At 46.2% G+C, this 16,610-nt stretch overlaps 2 protein-coding genes across 3 annotated transcripts; one reads left to right on the top strand and one right to left on the bottom strand.

Moving 5' to 3' along the window:
* The first annotated feature begins 10,155 nt into the window (after positions 1 to 10,155).
* On the top strand, positions 10,156 to 14,453 carry LOC116401576 (protein CutA homolog). Of its 2 annotated transcripts, XM_031880047.1 has the most exons (7): positions 10,156 to 10,263; positions 11,525 to 11,590; positions 11,678 to 11,826; positions 11,930 to 11,989; positions 12,096 to 12,141; positions 12,597 to 12,646; positions 12,762 to 14,453. In XM_031880047.1, exons 2-7 carry the CDS (start codon positions 11,528 to 11,530, stop codon positions 12,859 to 12,861), a joined length of 468 nt encoding a protein of 155 aa, XP_031735907.1. In that variant the 5' UTR covers positions 10,156 to 10,263; positions 11,525 to 11,527; the 3' UTR covers positions 12,862 to 14,453. The 2 variants fall into 2 exon arrangements, with proteins under 2 accessions (XP_031735907.1, XP_031735906.1); XM_031880046.1 differs by having other exon boundaries at positions 11,525 to 11,826.
* Positions 14,454 to 14,575: 122 nt separating this feature from the next.
* LOC116401575 (somatostatin receptor type 5-like) lies at positions 14,576 to 16,248 on the bottom strand. The gene is made up of 2 exons (XM_031880044.1): positions 15,490 to 16,248; positions 14,576 to 15,232 (listed from the first exon to the last, which is right to left on the bottom strand). Exons 1-2 carry the CDS (start codon positions 16,246 to 16,248, stop codon positions 14,576 to 14,578), a joined length of 1,416 nt encoding a protein of 471 aa, XP_031735904.1.
* Positions 16,249 to 16,610: the final 362 nt, after the last annotated feature.

Genomic DNA, 16,610 nt, shown 5'->3' with positions numbered 1-16,610 from the left:
CCCCCCCACACACACACACACTACTGGCCCCAGGGCCTGACCTCTACATGGAAGAGGGAGGGGGGGGGGCAAAGAAAAAGACAATTTCTTCCGACACGGATCAATACGGCGTCACAATATCATCATCAGCAGGTTATTATTTTCCAACAGACCGATGTGTGTTTTAATTTCCTGGTGAGGGGGGAGAGACAAATGATGACGGGGGAGAGGATCGAGTGTAAAACACCTGAACAGGCGGTTAAAGGCTCGGATGGGTTCAGCGGAGGTAGATGGGGTTCGGTTGTAAAGCTCAGTGATCCGCGCTCTGTATGTTTGACTCTGTCATATGTTTCATATCCACTTCAGTGCAAAGAGAACACAGCGATGCTCACACTGTCACACACATCACATTATATTTTATATATATTCATATACAAGAGTATGCAATGAATTCATCTGAAAGTATCCCGTCAGCGGGGCGTGTGGGTGGAAAGGATATCTGTGAATGAATGCACCACATCTGCATACGTGAGCGGATCATTTCCGTGTATTGTACCTCTGAATATAGTTTGTGTGGAAATGTTTGTTTGTGTTTCATTAGTCACATCCCGTTGGTCCTCGCAGGGCACCATGGTTACCGCTGCCTCTCTCCGCGGTGCTGAAACGGACAGCTCCCTCCGCCGGGATCCAGAAGCACGGCAACTGTCTCCCTCTTGTGATTGGCTGCTCCGCGGCCACGTGGTGCTTTCACGGGGAATTTGCCAGGGATGTGGACACACACACACACACCCACACACACACACACACACACAGGCCATAACAAACTGTTTTATTCTCCACCAGGAGGGTTGAAGCTATCTTTTCTATCTAATCAGGTTAAATAGTTTCAGCAAACAGGAACCCGGGTCTCAGTGGAAGCTTCACTCTGGTCGACCTGGTGAATTCATGTGGCTCTAAATGACAAAAAGTCACATTACGTCACAAGCGTACTGATTTAAAGCCAACGCTATAACTAAGTTAGCAGTAGACCAAACTAACCAGGTCCGTTTCACATTCACCAGGCGCGAAACCTTCTGCGTCAAGATGCTGCAGCGACATGATGAGAGGAGATGAGCTCACTTTGGGGACTCACACGAGATGGATTCATGAGATAATCATCAGATTTGAGGCGGCAGATGCAGATGTATTGTTAGCATTAGCCCTTAGCGTGAGTCAAGCTACATATCCCATCATGCAACTTGATAACTTTCACGAGACCCTCCCCACCACCTTTCAATTCAAGTATTCCCATCTGATTGTTTAACACAAAACATGATCATGAGTTACATCCAGTCAAATCCTGATCTCAAGAGAGCGACGGCATCAATGCATCACATGATGGTTGGTGTTGTGAGACACGTGGAGCCCACCGTCCTACACATGCAGCTGCACCGCGGCTGGTACAGCACACAGGTTAACTCACGGAGGAGGTGTGATTCCTGGTTAGTTATCTCTCGCTGCCTCTGATATGCAAAATTGTTCAGTACAGCGTCGAGTCTGCTGGAAGAGTGATTCAGGAAACTCAAAGACCGAATGTTCTCTCACAAGGAGCAGAAGTGGTGGCAACCGGTTCCGCCTGTCAGTTCATCCGTGTCAGCATGCTTCGGGGGATGCCCGAGACATCACTTGGTCGACTGTCGGAGCAACTTGGAACAATGGATTCTGGCATTTTGAAATGACACTAAGTTGCCTGTTGGGGATGCTGTAGTTAAATGTCAAAACTTCAAACTTTGAAAGGCCACAACCGCTGCAGCAGTAGAGTCTGATGTGGATGTGATGAGGGAGGCTCGGTCTCGTCACCGATTGGCCTACAGCTGCCTGCACCATTTGTGGCTGATGACATGAGCAGCGTGCTTCTTGCTTTTGTTGTTTTTAACTCGTGGTTTTCTTCATGTCTGCAGACTTCATCTGACCCACAAACGACTAATTCACCCCGGTATCAGATTATGAAATTTGCATTTATATGTATTAACCTCATGAATGCAAGAATAGAGATCCTCGCTGTCTCTGCAACCAGGAGATGGTTAGCTTAGCTTAGCATAAAAACTGGAATCATACAAAGGTAACAGAATATGACTAAAAAGCACCTTTAAAGTGCGATAATGTACATGTCCTATCTTCTTTGTTTAATCAGTAATACAGGTGGGGGGCACTGGTTCTCCGGTGCCTCCCTTCCCTCCAGCGGGTCCAGCAATACGTCCTGGGTCTCCAGCAGAGAGGAGAAGCTCTGCTCCTGGAGGAGGAGGATGAGGACGACACTGAGACTGGTTCATGACCAGGTAAAAGTTAGCTGAACTTTTTGACAGAGTGAGGCTGTTTCTCAACACATTTTGTCTTCTGTACTTGTTGGAAGTGTCATTTAGTTGCTTTGTCATGTTTAGTGCCTTTACATTATGCTGCAGATACTTTAATGTGGGACAATCTTCTCTGTACGGCTTCTCTTGAGATGTAAAAGAACAGGTTGAACTTCTCTCACTTCCTTCATCCAGTGATGCTTTAACCTCATAACATTACATCCACTGTGCAAATTACATCCCAGTGACTAAACTAGATCTGAGGACTCTAGATAGAGACACAGAGTGACGACTGTGAACCGATTCCAAATGAAAACGACACAAGAGATCTCCAGAGAAGAGAGGAAGCTGCAGATAGAGTGGGAGGAAGAGAACGAGAGATTGGAGAGGGATAGAACACAGAGCCATGGAGAAGAAGATAGAGATAAGTCTGCCATGTTGGCCGCCCTGCCTCCTCCTCCTCCTCCTCCTCCTCCTCCTCCTCCTCCTCCTCCTCCTCTGGGGTCTAGAGGACATGTTTAACATTCTACTCTGCTCCTCCTCCTCTCCTGTCATCCTGCCACAGCCTCGCGTCCCCGCTGCTCTCTGGTTACTGATGGCCGGAGACGACAGGCTCGGACAATCCCTTGAAATCGCGACAAGCTCGTCGTCGTTGCTGCGTGGATGTTCGCTGCGTCTGGTGTTCGCTGTGTCGTCGTTGCTGCGTCTGGTGTGCTCGCTCTGTACGAGCTGTAAGCCGACGACACACCTGCAGTCTGTTGCTCTGGTGTTCTTCACCTCTTGATGAATGCCAACACTTTGCCAAGTTCATAAATGTGCTTTTAAGTCCTTTAATCTTTCTTTATGTGAACAACAATGTTCATCCTGGTCTCATAAAGAGTCCTTTCCCGTGAAACGCATCCTCACTCAACAGTTCGTATGATATCGTACGAAAAAGTTACTCCTCTTTTTTTGTGCTTTTTCCTTCGAAATCTGGCAACACGTGTCCATTTCCACCAATAGAAAATAAACTGTCTTCACAGGAAACTCAGTTCAGGCAACAGAACTACTTAGTCATGTTCAGGAGGAGACTTGTAATAAAGATGGTGGAGTGCTTGGTTAGGAAGGAGGTCGGGTTGGATGTGTGGGTCGAACAAACACAGAACGTTCACCCAAGATTTAACATTGACCTTATTAACGTGACAAAAGCACTTATTTCAAGACAAAATATAATGTTTTACTAAACCCAACCAAGTAGTGTTGTTGTGTTTTAGTTGTATTTAAGTTTACCATCTCAGCCACGTGTTCACAACTGCAACCGTCATCCAGGAGAATGTGTGTTACAGTTTAGTTTTATGGGAAAGTCGTTGTGTGGAAGACTGGGTGGCAGTTTAAACCACGCTGATGGTCGTACTGTCCTCTGATACAACCAGTACCAGTACATTCAAAGTGATTATTATTATTATTATTAGTATTATTTAACCAGATACATCAACAGAGAACCAGTTTTATCGTTTACTATGATGACCTGGCCAGAAAGGCAGCAACAGGAGGTCAGCTGCTACAAGACGAAATAAAACATCTCAAGCAATCTCATACGACAATCACAACATCACAATGTGTCCATAATATATAAAACAACGGTGTTCCTGGAGAAGCACATTCAGAGACTGTTGTTGGTAACGAGTTACTAAAGCAGGTGAAGCGGTGAGGATGTGGAGTTGTGCTTCTTGCTCGGAGCAGCAGACCGGAACGAGAAACAGCCGAAGGCGCTGCGGACATTTTGAAATGACCACGTTAGTGAAACCGCTGGAGCGTAAATCTGCTGTTGCTGTTGGAGATGTTAAGTAGTGAGTGGAGATGTGTGGGGCTTTAACCAATGATAGTTTATGAATTAACTAAGTCCTCTCAGTCGACCAGAGAGTACAGGTTGCAGCCATGAGGGCTGAAAGGAGCACCGGGGACGAAGCGGTCGGCGGTTTGGTAGATGGCGTGTAGTTTATTGAGGAGATCTCCGGAGGCGGACCCGTAGATCACTTCACCGTAGTCTCAAGTGGGAAGGATTGTCATTTTACCCAGAGTGTGAGAGGAAACCAATTCTTGATCTGAGCATACAAAGCTCTGCCAGTGCTGTTGGTGCTGTTAGCTCCGTTAGCTGCTAGCCGCCCGCTCAGATATATCTCAGTGCATCGGTTGTAGCTGTGGCTGGATGACGATGTCAAAAACACAGTTTGCAGTTAAGGAAACAGAGTTTTCTCTCAGACGTCGTGATGACCAAACCAAAGCTGATAATCAGACCTACATTTTGCCACCACTCCTCAATGAATGCATATATCAACGCTGTGTGGCTGAAATCAGTTAATCAATCATCACAGCTTTGACTGCCACGCCTTCAAAGGGAACATCGTTGTTAGACAGCGCAGATCAACGTACAGCAAAGGACACCAAAGTGCTTCCATCCTGAGATGAATTCTGCTGAAGTGAATGGTTTTAGTGTCATCTCCGCGTTCATATTTGCATTTCTGTTAAATAAACAAGTGTGCAGAAGACGGTGCATCAGCATGTGCTCTGCACTTTGATTTTAAAGAACTTTTATAATTGTTTTAACACACCAACAGACACATACAGAGTGTGAAGTCAACAGGTGTAATTTAAGCTTTCTTCTTCTCCTGTTTTAACCTCGCAAACCTCTCTGTCTCTGTCACACTCCTGAGCAGTTCCCCGTTTTGCCTCCCCCCCCCTCGTTGCCTGGGGGCGAACCAGGGTGTCCTGTTCCTCTCGCTCTCATCGCGAGCTTCCAGTCTGCATGAACGACTCTGCGTTACCTGCTGCAGCCTGGCCTACTTCGAAAGAGTTCCTCCCCTGCTCTGCTCCGGCGCCACCAGCAAAGTCACGGCCAGGTAGGAGGAGGTGGGGGGTCGACGAGGTACCGACGTGGAGGGAGCAGAAGAGGATCAGAGGGGAGCAGAGGAAGACAAGTGAAGCTTTTTACGAGGACTTCCTGCTACATTGACGGCGTGGCGGTACTCCTCAGAGGACACACTGCTTGTTTTCAGTGGGAGAACAACAGGACATGTGTTGCCAGCACTGTTGTGATGTTCAGACTGGATGCAGGCACATCTGTTTGTCCAGCTGTTCTTCTCCTTGTTTTCTTCATAAAACGTCGTTTTTGGAGGAAAAGAAATGAAGTGAAATGTTGGTCCGGCTGCACTTTTCCACATCTCCTTTAATTCACAGTGGAACCCTTTAAAGTGGAGTCATTTTTAAATAAATCATGTCCACATTCATTTTCAGACATTTCTATAATTACCAGCAACACATCAGACGGTTACTGAGACAACAGGCAGCAGCACACGGAGCTAAAGTGGGTCAGAGTTTGTGGTTCTGCTACATAGAACTAAACGGAGACTGTTTATTTTACTTTACATGCTGCAGCTTTGTTCTCAGTCTAGTTTACTCCAATCTGGTTTTCACATTAGCTGACCCGGCTGTTACCAGAGGGGTGAACAGCAGCGCGCTCACTGGAGTCACAGAAATGAGAGTATGTGAGAAATGTGGTCTTTGTTAAAGAGCATGAAATGCTACGCTGCAGCTTTGATCATTGATTCAAAATGTATCTGTTTATTAGAGAACAGGCAGAGCTCTTTAAAGACGCTTTCACCTGAATCACACACACACACACACACACACACACACACGTCTGTACTACAGGTAGGACTGTTTTATTCTCTACTTCCAGCGGTATCTTCAGTGTTGGCCTCCTGACCTCCTTTCATGATTCATTTGCATTAGATCAATAAAACATCAACACTCTCAGCCCCAGTAGCTCTGGAAGGCTTGTGAATCCTCAAAAGCACAAAATATAAAAGTGCGCATATACTTGTTTTATTCATGCCCTCGTGTCTGTGCATGGATTTAATTTGGAGTGCTTGAGATGTCACTTCTGCGTGAAGCCGTTCTTTTTCGTCACCTGACTGTTCTTGTGATTTTGCACCGCGTCCTCTGACCCGCCGTTGTTTCCATCCCACTCAATACCTGTTCTTCTGCTCCGACCTGCAGCGCTGAACCGCTGATGAACGCGCTCTTTACAGAGAGAGAGGGAGAGGAAGAAGATCACAATCAGCAGGAAATTAATGAATGTCAAGAACACTTGAGGTTGAAACCACAGATCCAGTTCAAATATACTTGATTTGTACCGCTGAGGTCAACCACGAGGAGCCTCAGATTGAAGGTGACAGCAGTCGGTCACAGAGTGAACATGTGTGTGTTCTTCCTGAAGCCGCCGGTACAATTTAAACCCGCAGATGAGACGCAGGAATGAGCACGACGAGAGACGGGCTAATTGCTGTGGATTCCCAGTCCTCCGAGGTATCGTCTCCCAGACCCTGCTGTTACAGAGGTGAACTTCTCTCTCCTCGCGTCTCCTGGGCCAACGGGGGGTCCCGAGGCGGCCCTCGCTCCTCAGAAGCCGGTGTTAATGGGGGCAGAGGAGAGCAGAGGGAGAGAAAGAAAGACAAGAGCCCAATCAAGATTTCTTTAACTCTCTTTTTCCACCCTTTTCCATTTTCTCTCTCTCTCTCTCTCTCTCTCTCTCTCTCTCTCTCTCGCTCTCTCTCCTAATTTTACACTTCCTGTTGGAGGTTCTCTCTGTCGGTGTGTTGGCTGGTCCTCACTGATCCGACACACACTCGTCCAAGAACAGCAGCCCACACAGATCCTGCTCATCTGTTGTCACCTGTTTGTCATTATTCTGCATCAGCTTATTTACAGCAATCGTGTTTATTTAAAGTGAAAGTATCACCGTCAGTAAGAAGTCTGTTCATAACTGCTCTTTTATTAAAACAACTCTGAAAAAGAATCCTGATGTTTAGTTCTGCAATTTATTCAGGATGGTCATCATGAGCCAGATCCACCCTCTGGATTATTTCATTAGTTAATGTGCAGAGTTCATTCATGCTGCAAACTCTTTGTAAGACGAAGTGGCGGACTCAAGGCAAGGCCGGCAAAATGACACAAAAAGGGCACGAAGCTGCCTGCGGTGGGGCACCAGCGCACAGAAGGGTTTCTAGCATGAAGAGCAGCCTACATGGAACTGCATCTCACTTCCTCTGGAATGGTACCCCAGAGGGCACTTCATCATGTGTATCTACCGTAAGGGCATCCAAGAACCAAACTTCTGAAACTCTGAGAGCCGGTCAAAATAACACTGCTGCCTTATAACCTTCACATGTGGCATCGACCTGTAGTTTACGTCAGCCATCTCTGTGTTCACTGTCGCACTGACTGGTGGTTGTACTGTCCGCGTACATCACACATCAGACACTTCATTTCTGCCACTTTGGATTTAATCCAACAAGCAAACTATTAGAATGTGCACAGACCCCGTACCTTCAACGGGACTGACACGCCCTCGAGGGCCTCTCTACGTCTTCGTCCTCTCAGAGGACAGACTGGACGCTACAGTGACCCGCTGTCGCCTCTCCAGGAACAAGTGGTACCACAAGACAGGACGGGCCCGAGCTAGCTGGTTAGCATGCTAGCTTCAGTCGACATCTCCGCAACACATTACAGGAGCCAATGAAGACAGCATATATATACAGTATATAAGAGTCAGGATTAGTTGTAATGCACTTATATTAGACTTTAGAAAAGAGTAACCTGGACAGAGGATCTGAGTTACGCCACGTGTTTCAGAGACATTCAGAGAAATACTCTTCAGCACAATACTGAACACAACGCTGATCCTGAACATCTTAGCTGCTCAGTAGGAATGTCCTTTGGTTGAGGTTTGCCTTTACCCACTTCTTCTTCTCTCTCTCTCTCTCTCTCTCTCTCTCTCTCCCTCTCTCCCTCTCTCTCTCCCTCTCTCCCTCTCTCTCTCTCTCTCTCTCTCTCTGGAAGTTAAAGGGCCAGTGGAGCCTGATTAGGATGCAGAGGAGGAAGGCTCTGCTGCAAATTGAAAACATATTGATTCTCCTCATGCTTAGAGGGAGAGGGGGCGAGAGACAGAGGGAGAGAAGGAAGAAGATGGGGGAGAAAGAGAGAGAGAGAGAGAGGGAGCGAGAGAGAGAGAGAGAAAAGGAGGATACAATCTGGTGATGAAACAGAGAGGGCAAGACAGTTGCCCAATGCCAACAGCAACTTGTGTGGATGTCTGGTCACACACACACACACACACACACACACACACACACACACACACACATATACTAAGATAACATCCCATGAGTCGAGGGCTCTCTGGTCGCTATGGCAACGGGGTCAGGGCAGCAGCGGCGTGCACATGTGAGCGTCATGCTGTCACGTCCAGCTGTGGAGGGGAGAGGCCGCGGGATGCCGATGAGAGAGGACATACAGGACGTACAGATGTGCTGACTGCACAGTTTCCATGGGAACAAGCCCCCCCTCCCCTCCCCTCCTTCCATCGCTCCTCGTTGCTCTTGCACAAGCTTCCACGAATACGTCTTGCTGCGTCTTTATGTATGTGTGAGCTCTCGGATCAGCTACAGCTCAATCTATCTTGTCCTGAGTGCACGAGTCACATCCTCTAAGTGTGTGTGTGTGTGTGTGTCTTTGTGTGTGTGTTTGCATATTAGTATGTGTGACATGCTTGTCTCATTCTTTAATCAAGGATGAGGGCGAAGAGAGGAGAGTGTGAGGGAGGTGGTGGATGTTATCAAGCAGAGTGGCTTTCTGTGTTGTGCACACACACACACACACACACGTATTCTGTCTCTGACTGCTGTTGAGTCCATTTAAAGTCTTGCAGAGAGCGCGGTGTAGATGGATGCTTGCCGTATTTGTGCGTGTAGTTCAAAGGTTGCGTCGGCCGGGAGTGGAACCCCCCACCTCCTCGCTGAAGATGTTCTCGGAGGTCTGGAGGGGCCTCTATAGGTGAACAACCGTACTGCAAACAAGTGTATTTGTGAGCAGGTCGACCTGCACTTTGTCACACTGTTGTTTGATTATTGATGGGAAAGTCAAAGTTACCCAAAGAATGAAGATGAAGTCAACTGGTGCTGATGCCGAGACAATTATCTCAACAAGATAACAAATAAATGTCTAATCAGCTCGTTGATTGGTTTGTTCCTGTTTTACATCTTTATCAAGACACCAGCTTTATACACCAAAGGATGAATGTGTAAACATTAAGAAGACATGCGTTTGCATGTTTGATCTATCACTGAAACATCAGTACATGTAATAGTCTATATAGACGACATGATTAATGACTTTGTGGTTTATTGTTCACCATTAAACCGACCAAAACGTTCAGATTGACATCAAATTGATTATTTAAAAAAATGTATGAACCCATTTCTTTAATTTTATTAATGTGCTAACATCCACGGAAACCTTTGGATAAAGAAAAGAATACAAAGAGGTGTCACAGTTTACTGCTGCAGACGAATGATGGTAGCAAGAAAAAATAAAATTAAAGTAAATACAAAGAAGTTATGGGGAAGCGGCTTCTTTTTTATATCTTAGGAGGAAAAAATAGCTAGAGAAAATACATTCATTAAGATATTATAATAATAATTTGTATTGTTATGATTGTTATTGTTATTACTTTCATTATTATCATTATTATCATTAGTATTATTATTCCACACTCCATACCAGTTGGTGGATGCACCACGTTGCTTTCCAGTTTATAACATCAGTGAGAAGAAGAAGAAGAAGAAGAAGAAGAAGAAGAAGAAGAAGAAGATGGCTGTTTAGTTTAGTTTTTTTATTTCATTTTATTTTTTATACTATAAGTACTAGACAGCCTGGTTCACACTCCAGACCAGCTGGTGGCGGTAATGCGCCAATTCATTGTTTGCCAACCGCCAATAAAAGTCAAAGAAGCAGAAGAAGAAGAAGAAGAAGAAGAAGAAGACGGCTGATTTTACGACAGTTTCCCAAACACACAGCCGTCTCGCTTTACGGTAGAGGGGTGTCGCTCGCTAAGCAGTTCAGCTGTCAGAAGGTAAACTACAGAAACATCCTCTTAAAACAGCTTCTCACGTAAACTTTATGACTTTGCTATTAGTCACTTCCGGTCTCATAAACACACCGGAGCTTCTTCTACCGACTGACAGCAGACGTTACGAGCTAGCACCCAGTAGCACACATGCTACAAGCTAACCCCGACTTTAAGTTTAGACTCGACTTTAGGTTTGGACTCGGGACATTTAGTCGTTCTTGTTCGTCACATTTGCATTATATTATTATATATATATTATATTATTATTATATATATTATACTTGAGGGTAAATAGCTGCCTGTGTTCTACAGTTTGTTTATTTTATGGAATAAGTTAAAGTAAATGAGATAAGACATTGTACTACTGTAACTACTTTAGCAGAGTACTCATGAAATACTCATGAGTACTCTGTAGGAAATACTCCTTTTGGGTTCCATATTAGCAGTTTGAAATTTGAAATATGGCAGCTTGACAAGTTGTAAAATATGTCCTTTTATAAGATAAAGAAGGTCTGTTGTGTTAAAATGTGTGATGTGATTAAGAAGATCATTCACAGATGACATGACGTGTTAACATTCATCACATGTGAGCCAGTGGTTGAAATACTAAGATTGTGTTTCTCTTCCATCGTTTGCTTTGTTCTGTATTGTGTAGTTTGAGAGACGTTAGTGTTGAACTGTGATCTACATCGTGCTCTGTTGCTCTTTACAGTGAAGTTCTTTCTGAGGACAAACCGTCAATCACCCTCCTGATTATTTATCAGTAACAGCAGCAATGACTGGGGATTTATGTAACAAAGTACTTTTACTTAAGTACTGTACTCCTCCCTCTTCCTCTTCCTCCTCCCCCCTCAGTACAATTTTAATGTACTTGTACTTCACTTGAGTACTTCCATGTTATACTTCTTTATACTACATTTCAGAGGTACATCTTGTACTTTTTGCTCCACTACTACAGAAACATGTTTTTCAAAATAAGACATGCTCATAAAATATGATGCGATATAATATAGCAGCTACTAATGGTGTCATATGAAGTATTTAAATTGATGAAGTACAACGTTAAAAGTGTGTTAGTGAAGAACAGAATCTTCTCTGGAAGGAGCCTTTCTGCATAATGAACTCTTTTACTTTGGTAACACTTTGAGTTCAGGACTTTTACTTGTTGTTGTTTAGACGATGTCAGTCAGGCTGTTACTGAAGTAAAGTATCCGAGTACTTCCTCCACCGCTGTGGCTAACCGTCTTGTCTTTGAGCGGCTCAGGTGATGCTCATCGGACCGCTCGGTGCAGAGACGCTGCGAGGTGGACCCTGGAAGGCTGTGACTGTGGTGAGTGCTGATCTGCTGTTGATCTCCGTGCTCTGGACTCACGCGTCCCTCTGTTTGGTGGGTCTCATCCTCCGGTTGCTTCTCCAGACGGTGCTCCTGAGTGTGTTTATGTTCCCGCTGCTGAGGACGGTTGGACTGAGAGCGTTCTCCATGGCTTCTGAGACGTACACGTCGGGGACTCACTCGGCCGCCTTCGTCACCTGTCCCAACGACACGGTGGCTAAAGACTTGGCCAGGTGACACAACCAGCAGCCATCTCGCTTCTGTGCTTGACAAACGAGAATGAAAACGTCCCATCCTGTGTGGTCGGATGATGAACACTTGTCTTCTGTCCCTCAGGGCCATCGTGGAAAAGAAGCTCGCCGCTTGTGTGAACATCGTCCCAGCGATCACGTCTGTGTGAGTGTTGAGACGGCTGCTCGTCGGTGTGTGTTTTCAACATAAATAACGATGACTCACTTGGAGTTATTAGATGACATATTCCTCATTCCTCTCGTCCCTTCAGATATGAGTGGCAGGGGAAGATCGAGGAGGACAGCGAGGTGCTGCTGGTGAGTGTTGACTGTGATGTTTCAGCCTCTAAATCCTCTTTATTTAACACCGTGGTGAGTTACTGTCACTGCTACTTCAAACACTATGAATGCTACAGCTACAGCAGCACTTAGACAGAGGTACGGCTGGTATTCTATCAATACCACCGTTAATACTTCATTATTGACATTAATAGTAAGCATAACTTCATTGCAACTTTTCGCGGCGATGGCAGCGCAGGTTATCTTGTATCTGGCAAAAGTACAAAAAGATGATTCTTTATTATAAATGTCCCTCACAGGTCCACTTAACTCAATCAATCCTCAGGACCAGACGGACTACTTTGTGTCTTGTCACTCCGTCTCATTAACTTCCTCGGTCACACTGTGTGTTGAACCGTGACCACCGTTAGCTCGTGATCCTTCAATGTATGCATGTGATGAAATTCTAAGCTGTCGTCTTCTCTCCTGTCCAGATGATTAAAACAAGAAGTTCCAAGGTTCCCGCTCTGGCCGAATACGTCCGGTAGGTTCACTTATAAACCGCCTCGCTCTCACAGGAACTCTGTGTGTTGCTCCGTTAGCCGCCGTGACTCGTGCACTCACAGAGTATCGCTGTCTGTGCGTCCTGTCCTCTCCAGCTCCAACCATCCTTATGAGGTGGCCGAGGTCATCAGCCTGCCCATCGAGCAGGGCAACCCGCCCTACCTCAAGTGGATAGGAGACGCAGTCCCAGAGTAAAGGACGGCCTCAAAGACGCATCGAGACGCTTCCCGACATCTGTGATGTGTCCGTCATGTGAATCAGAGACATTTTGAGAAGATTAAAACGATGATACGGCTGAAAGATGTTCTTTCTTTGTTTTGAGTCTTGTGTTTAACGTTCTTCCTCTCCAGCTGGTTTACCTCTAGAGGGCAGCCTCTGCCTTTCTAAAGGTAACCAGCTGCAGAATGACCTCTGCTTCAGCTTTCACTCACCACGTACATGTTGAAAGTGACGACACATCTGTTGGGTTTCTCATTCCTTTTGTGAACGAAGCATCTTTGCATTAAAAAGGAGGATTCATTTTTTAAATTGGTGTGAAGTGTTTCTTGGTGAACAACGTGCAGTAAAGTCGAGGTCTGCATGCACGCGTTACATACGTCTGCGTGCACGCGTTACATACCGTCTGCGTGCACGCGTTACATACCGTCTGCGTGCACGCGTTACATGCACACGTTACCGTCTGCGTGCACACGTTGTATACCGTCTGCGTGCACGCGTTACATACGTCTGCGTGCACGTGTTGGATACGTCTACGTGCACGCGTTGGATACGTCTACGTGCACGCGTTGGATACGTCTACGTGCACGTGTTAGCTGTTTACAGCACATTTCTCTGGAGCTAGAACGATAGACATGCTGCCTCTGAGCTCCTTCAGGATTAAAGTCTATCGACATAATAAACTGACAGCCGGTGGAATATGATCCGTAAACATTTATTGAGCTCACCACATTACACTTGGCTTTTGTACTTTGACAACACTGCTGATATAATACAACATATTAATGTGACAACAAAGAAAACAAAAAGCATGAGTTGGGCAAATTGGGCTTGTGGTTTAACTTAAATAAATAAAATATAGAATTCACAATGAACTACGAAACACACATCTTCTATTTCAACCATCGAATCGACAAAGTAACTTTAGCATGAAGCACAGAATCCTTCACAAAGAACACTTAACATGGATGTTCATCGTTGACAAAAGGTAAACCTTTAGTTCTTTCATATTTAAAGAGGATTTCATGAATAATACAAACAGGATCATCTGTTCCAGTCACACAGCAAAGAGACTTTAAACCTTCTTCTTCTTGAAACATAATTCTCTCTGTCGTAAGTGAAGCAAGTTTGTGACAAAAAAGCACTAAACAGTGAAATGGGCTTTTTTTTAAACAGTTTACATTCGACGGCTGTTTTGGTAAAAAGTGAAGATATTCCACATTCTTTGTTTCACACTGAATCATCAGTTGTTTCCTCCACAGTGTCCTTTTCAACACGACATCAATAAATACATATATATAAAATAAATCTGCTCTTTGATGGAGCAGATCTCGTAGCTGAAGCCCTCACTACCCAGAATGCACAGCGTTGCATCAGTCGACGACCTTCTTGGTGCCTTTAAGATCAAGATGAACATATAAATACTTAAGAACTATATTCTGTACTTCACAATCCTTACAGCCAGTGTTTCAACCCAACATGGTTAACTTCAGCTTACATTATTTTAACTTTCACACACCGTGACAAAAAAACACCGATACTGTCAGAATATTATGTGACGCAAAAGATCTGACCCCAACTTTAATATTTGCATATTGTAAAATAGTCTCTCCACATGATCCAACGCTGAGCCTGTAATCTGTAGCTGTGCGTAATGTTCACATTTGCTTAAAGTGGTTTCTGCCAAGTCCTCTTACAGATAACTGATCTCCAGCACCGGTTGGTTGTCCGGCCGTTCTTCAGGTTGTGACCTGCTGTTTCTACTTTTACCGGCTTCCTCAGCAGCATCCCGGCCGGATCCTTCCTCGTGCTCCGGCTCGGGTTTCCCTCTCTGCACACGAGTCCTTGATCCCTCTGCCGCTCCGCTGTGGTTTCCGTTCTGTGACGTTTTGCGTATTTCACTCATCCGTACGTCCCCTCCCGTCCCATTAATCTCCTCTTCTTCCTGTCCCCCGCGCTCCCTCCGTTGCACGTCGTCTTCGCTTTTTTGCGCTTGGAGCACGATGCCGCCCCACTCCTCCGTCGGCCGCTGCGCCCTGTCGTTGTTCTTCACCCGACGCGAGGCGCCGAACAGGGCCTTCCTGAAGCCCCTCTTGAAGTTGTCCGACAGGAAGCCGTACAGTATGGGGTTGGCGCAGCTGTTCGCGTACGACAGCACGACAACGAAAAAGTAGAGCCCCCTGAAGTCGCCGGGCAGCACCACCAGGAGGTTGACGATGTTCAGAGCGTAGAACGGCAGCCAGCAGAGGACGAACACCGCCACCACCACGACCACCATCCTGGTGATCTTACGCTCCGACTTCCTGCGCCGAGACGACGTGGCCTGCGCCCGTTTTCCAACGCTGCGCACCTTTGAGAGAAAAGACAAAGAGCGTTTAATGCGTAAACACACATTCACTAGTAAAGACTCAACTCACCCAAATCAAAGAATCGTTTTCTCAATCAGTATTTTGAGGTTACGAACCTACGATTTCTGCGGTGAACAACGTCGAACCACTTTTTACCAAATAAATAGTTTGTGCTGTGTGTCACGTCTCCAGCAAGTACGACATTCTTCTTACGAATACACCTCTCAGTAGTTAAATCATATTAATTAAATGCATTTACCTTGATGACGATCAGCAGGTAGCACAGGCAGATGACCAGCAGGGGGCAGAAGAAGCCCACGGTGCACGTGTACACGATGAAAGACGTCTTCCACACCTCTGCCGGCTCGGGCCACACGATGCTGCAGTTCCCGTCATCCTTCAGCACGTCGGCGAACACCACCACCGGCAGCACCACCACGAAGGACCCCGCCCAAACCGTGGCACTGATGGCCTTGGCCACGCGGGGGCGCCGCCACCAGAAGGAGCGGATGGGGTGCACCACGGCCAGGTAGCGGTCCACCGACATCACGGTCAGGCAGAAGATGCTGGTGAACTGGTTGATGGCGTCCACTGTCATGACCACGCGGCACATTAAGGAGCCGAAGGGCCAAGAGAGCAGAGCGTTCTGCGCCGCCAGGAAGGGCAGGCCCAGCATGAAGAGCTCGTCTGCGATGGCTAAGTTGAGGATGTAGATGTTGGTGACCGACTCGTTCTTGGTGTAGTTGACGATGACGTGGATGACCAGCGTGTTGCCCACGAGGCCGACAACGCACACTATCCCGTAGATGAGCGGGATGAAGATCCCGGCCAAGCCGGGGAGGGATCCGGGGTCCGGTTTGGTGCCGTTGAAGAGGAACGGGCCGTCGCTCGGAGAGAAGCCGAGTAGAAGCGGTTGGGAAGGAGTGGAGAGGAGCGAGGAGTGAAGGGGAATGGAGTTGTTGCTCCAGGTAGCTGTGGGGGCTTCCCGAGGCAGCTGGGTGGCCTGGATGAGCTCCATGGAGGCTTTAAGGAATAAGAGGCAACAGAAGCTGATGAGATCCCATCAGTGGCAGGTCGACGGCCCTGCAAGAGGAGGCAAAGTTAGATGATTTAGCACATTTCATACACAAGACTGTTTAAAGTGCTTTACATAACACAACTGTGCAGTTTAACATGGCACACCAGGTCTGTGTTCGTCGTCCGAAATTGTCCGAAACAAATTCAAACTCACGTTGAATCAACGTTTACACACCGACTGCAAAAACTTCCATCTGTCATTAAAGGAACAGGTTTGATTTTCTTCACTTATTTTCTGCATTCATTACAAATGTTGAATCTACTAAATGAACATCATGCTGTATTGAAGAAGACTTGAAACTA

This window comes from Anarrhichthys ocellatus, unplaced genomic scaffold, assembly GCF_004355925.1.
Source record: "Anarrhichthys ocellatus isolate YVR2014 unplaced genomic scaffold, GSC_Weel_1.0 scaffold541, whole genome shotgun sequence".
Classification (NCBI taxonomy): domain Eukaryota; kingdom Metazoa; phylum Chordata; class Actinopteri; order Perciformes; family Anarhichadidae; genus Anarrhichthys; species Anarrhichthys ocellatus.
The sequence above is the reverse complement of the archived record's forward strand: the minus strand, read 5'-3'. Positions and strand labels throughout refer to the sequence as shown.

What these genes read in the sequence shown, in the direction of transcription:
- LOC116401575 (XM_031880044.1), bottom strand. Translation starts at nt 16,248, where the DNA reads ATGGAGCTCATCCAGGCCACCCAGCTGCCTCGGGAAGCCCCCACAGCT. An exon ending in ACCTGCTGATCGTCATCAAG is followed by an intron (nt 15,233 to 15,489) that starts GTAAATGCATTT and finishes TTTCTCTCAAAG; the next exon opens with GTGCGCAGCGTTGGAAAACG.
- LOC116401576 (XM_031880046.1), top strand. Translation starts at nt 11,528, where the DNA reads ATGCTCATCGGACCGCTCGGTGCAGAGACGCTGCGAGGTGGACCCTGG. An exon ending in GTGGCTAAAGACTTGGCCAG is followed by an intron (nt 11,827 to 11,929) that starts GTGACACAACCA and finishes TCTGTCCCTCAG; the next exon opens with GGCCATCGTGGAAAAGAAGC. An exon ending in AGGACAGCGAGGTGCTGCTG is followed by an intron (nt 12,142 to 12,596) that starts GTGAGTGTTGAC and finishes TCTCCTGTCCAG; the next exon opens with ATGATTAAAACAAGAAGTTC.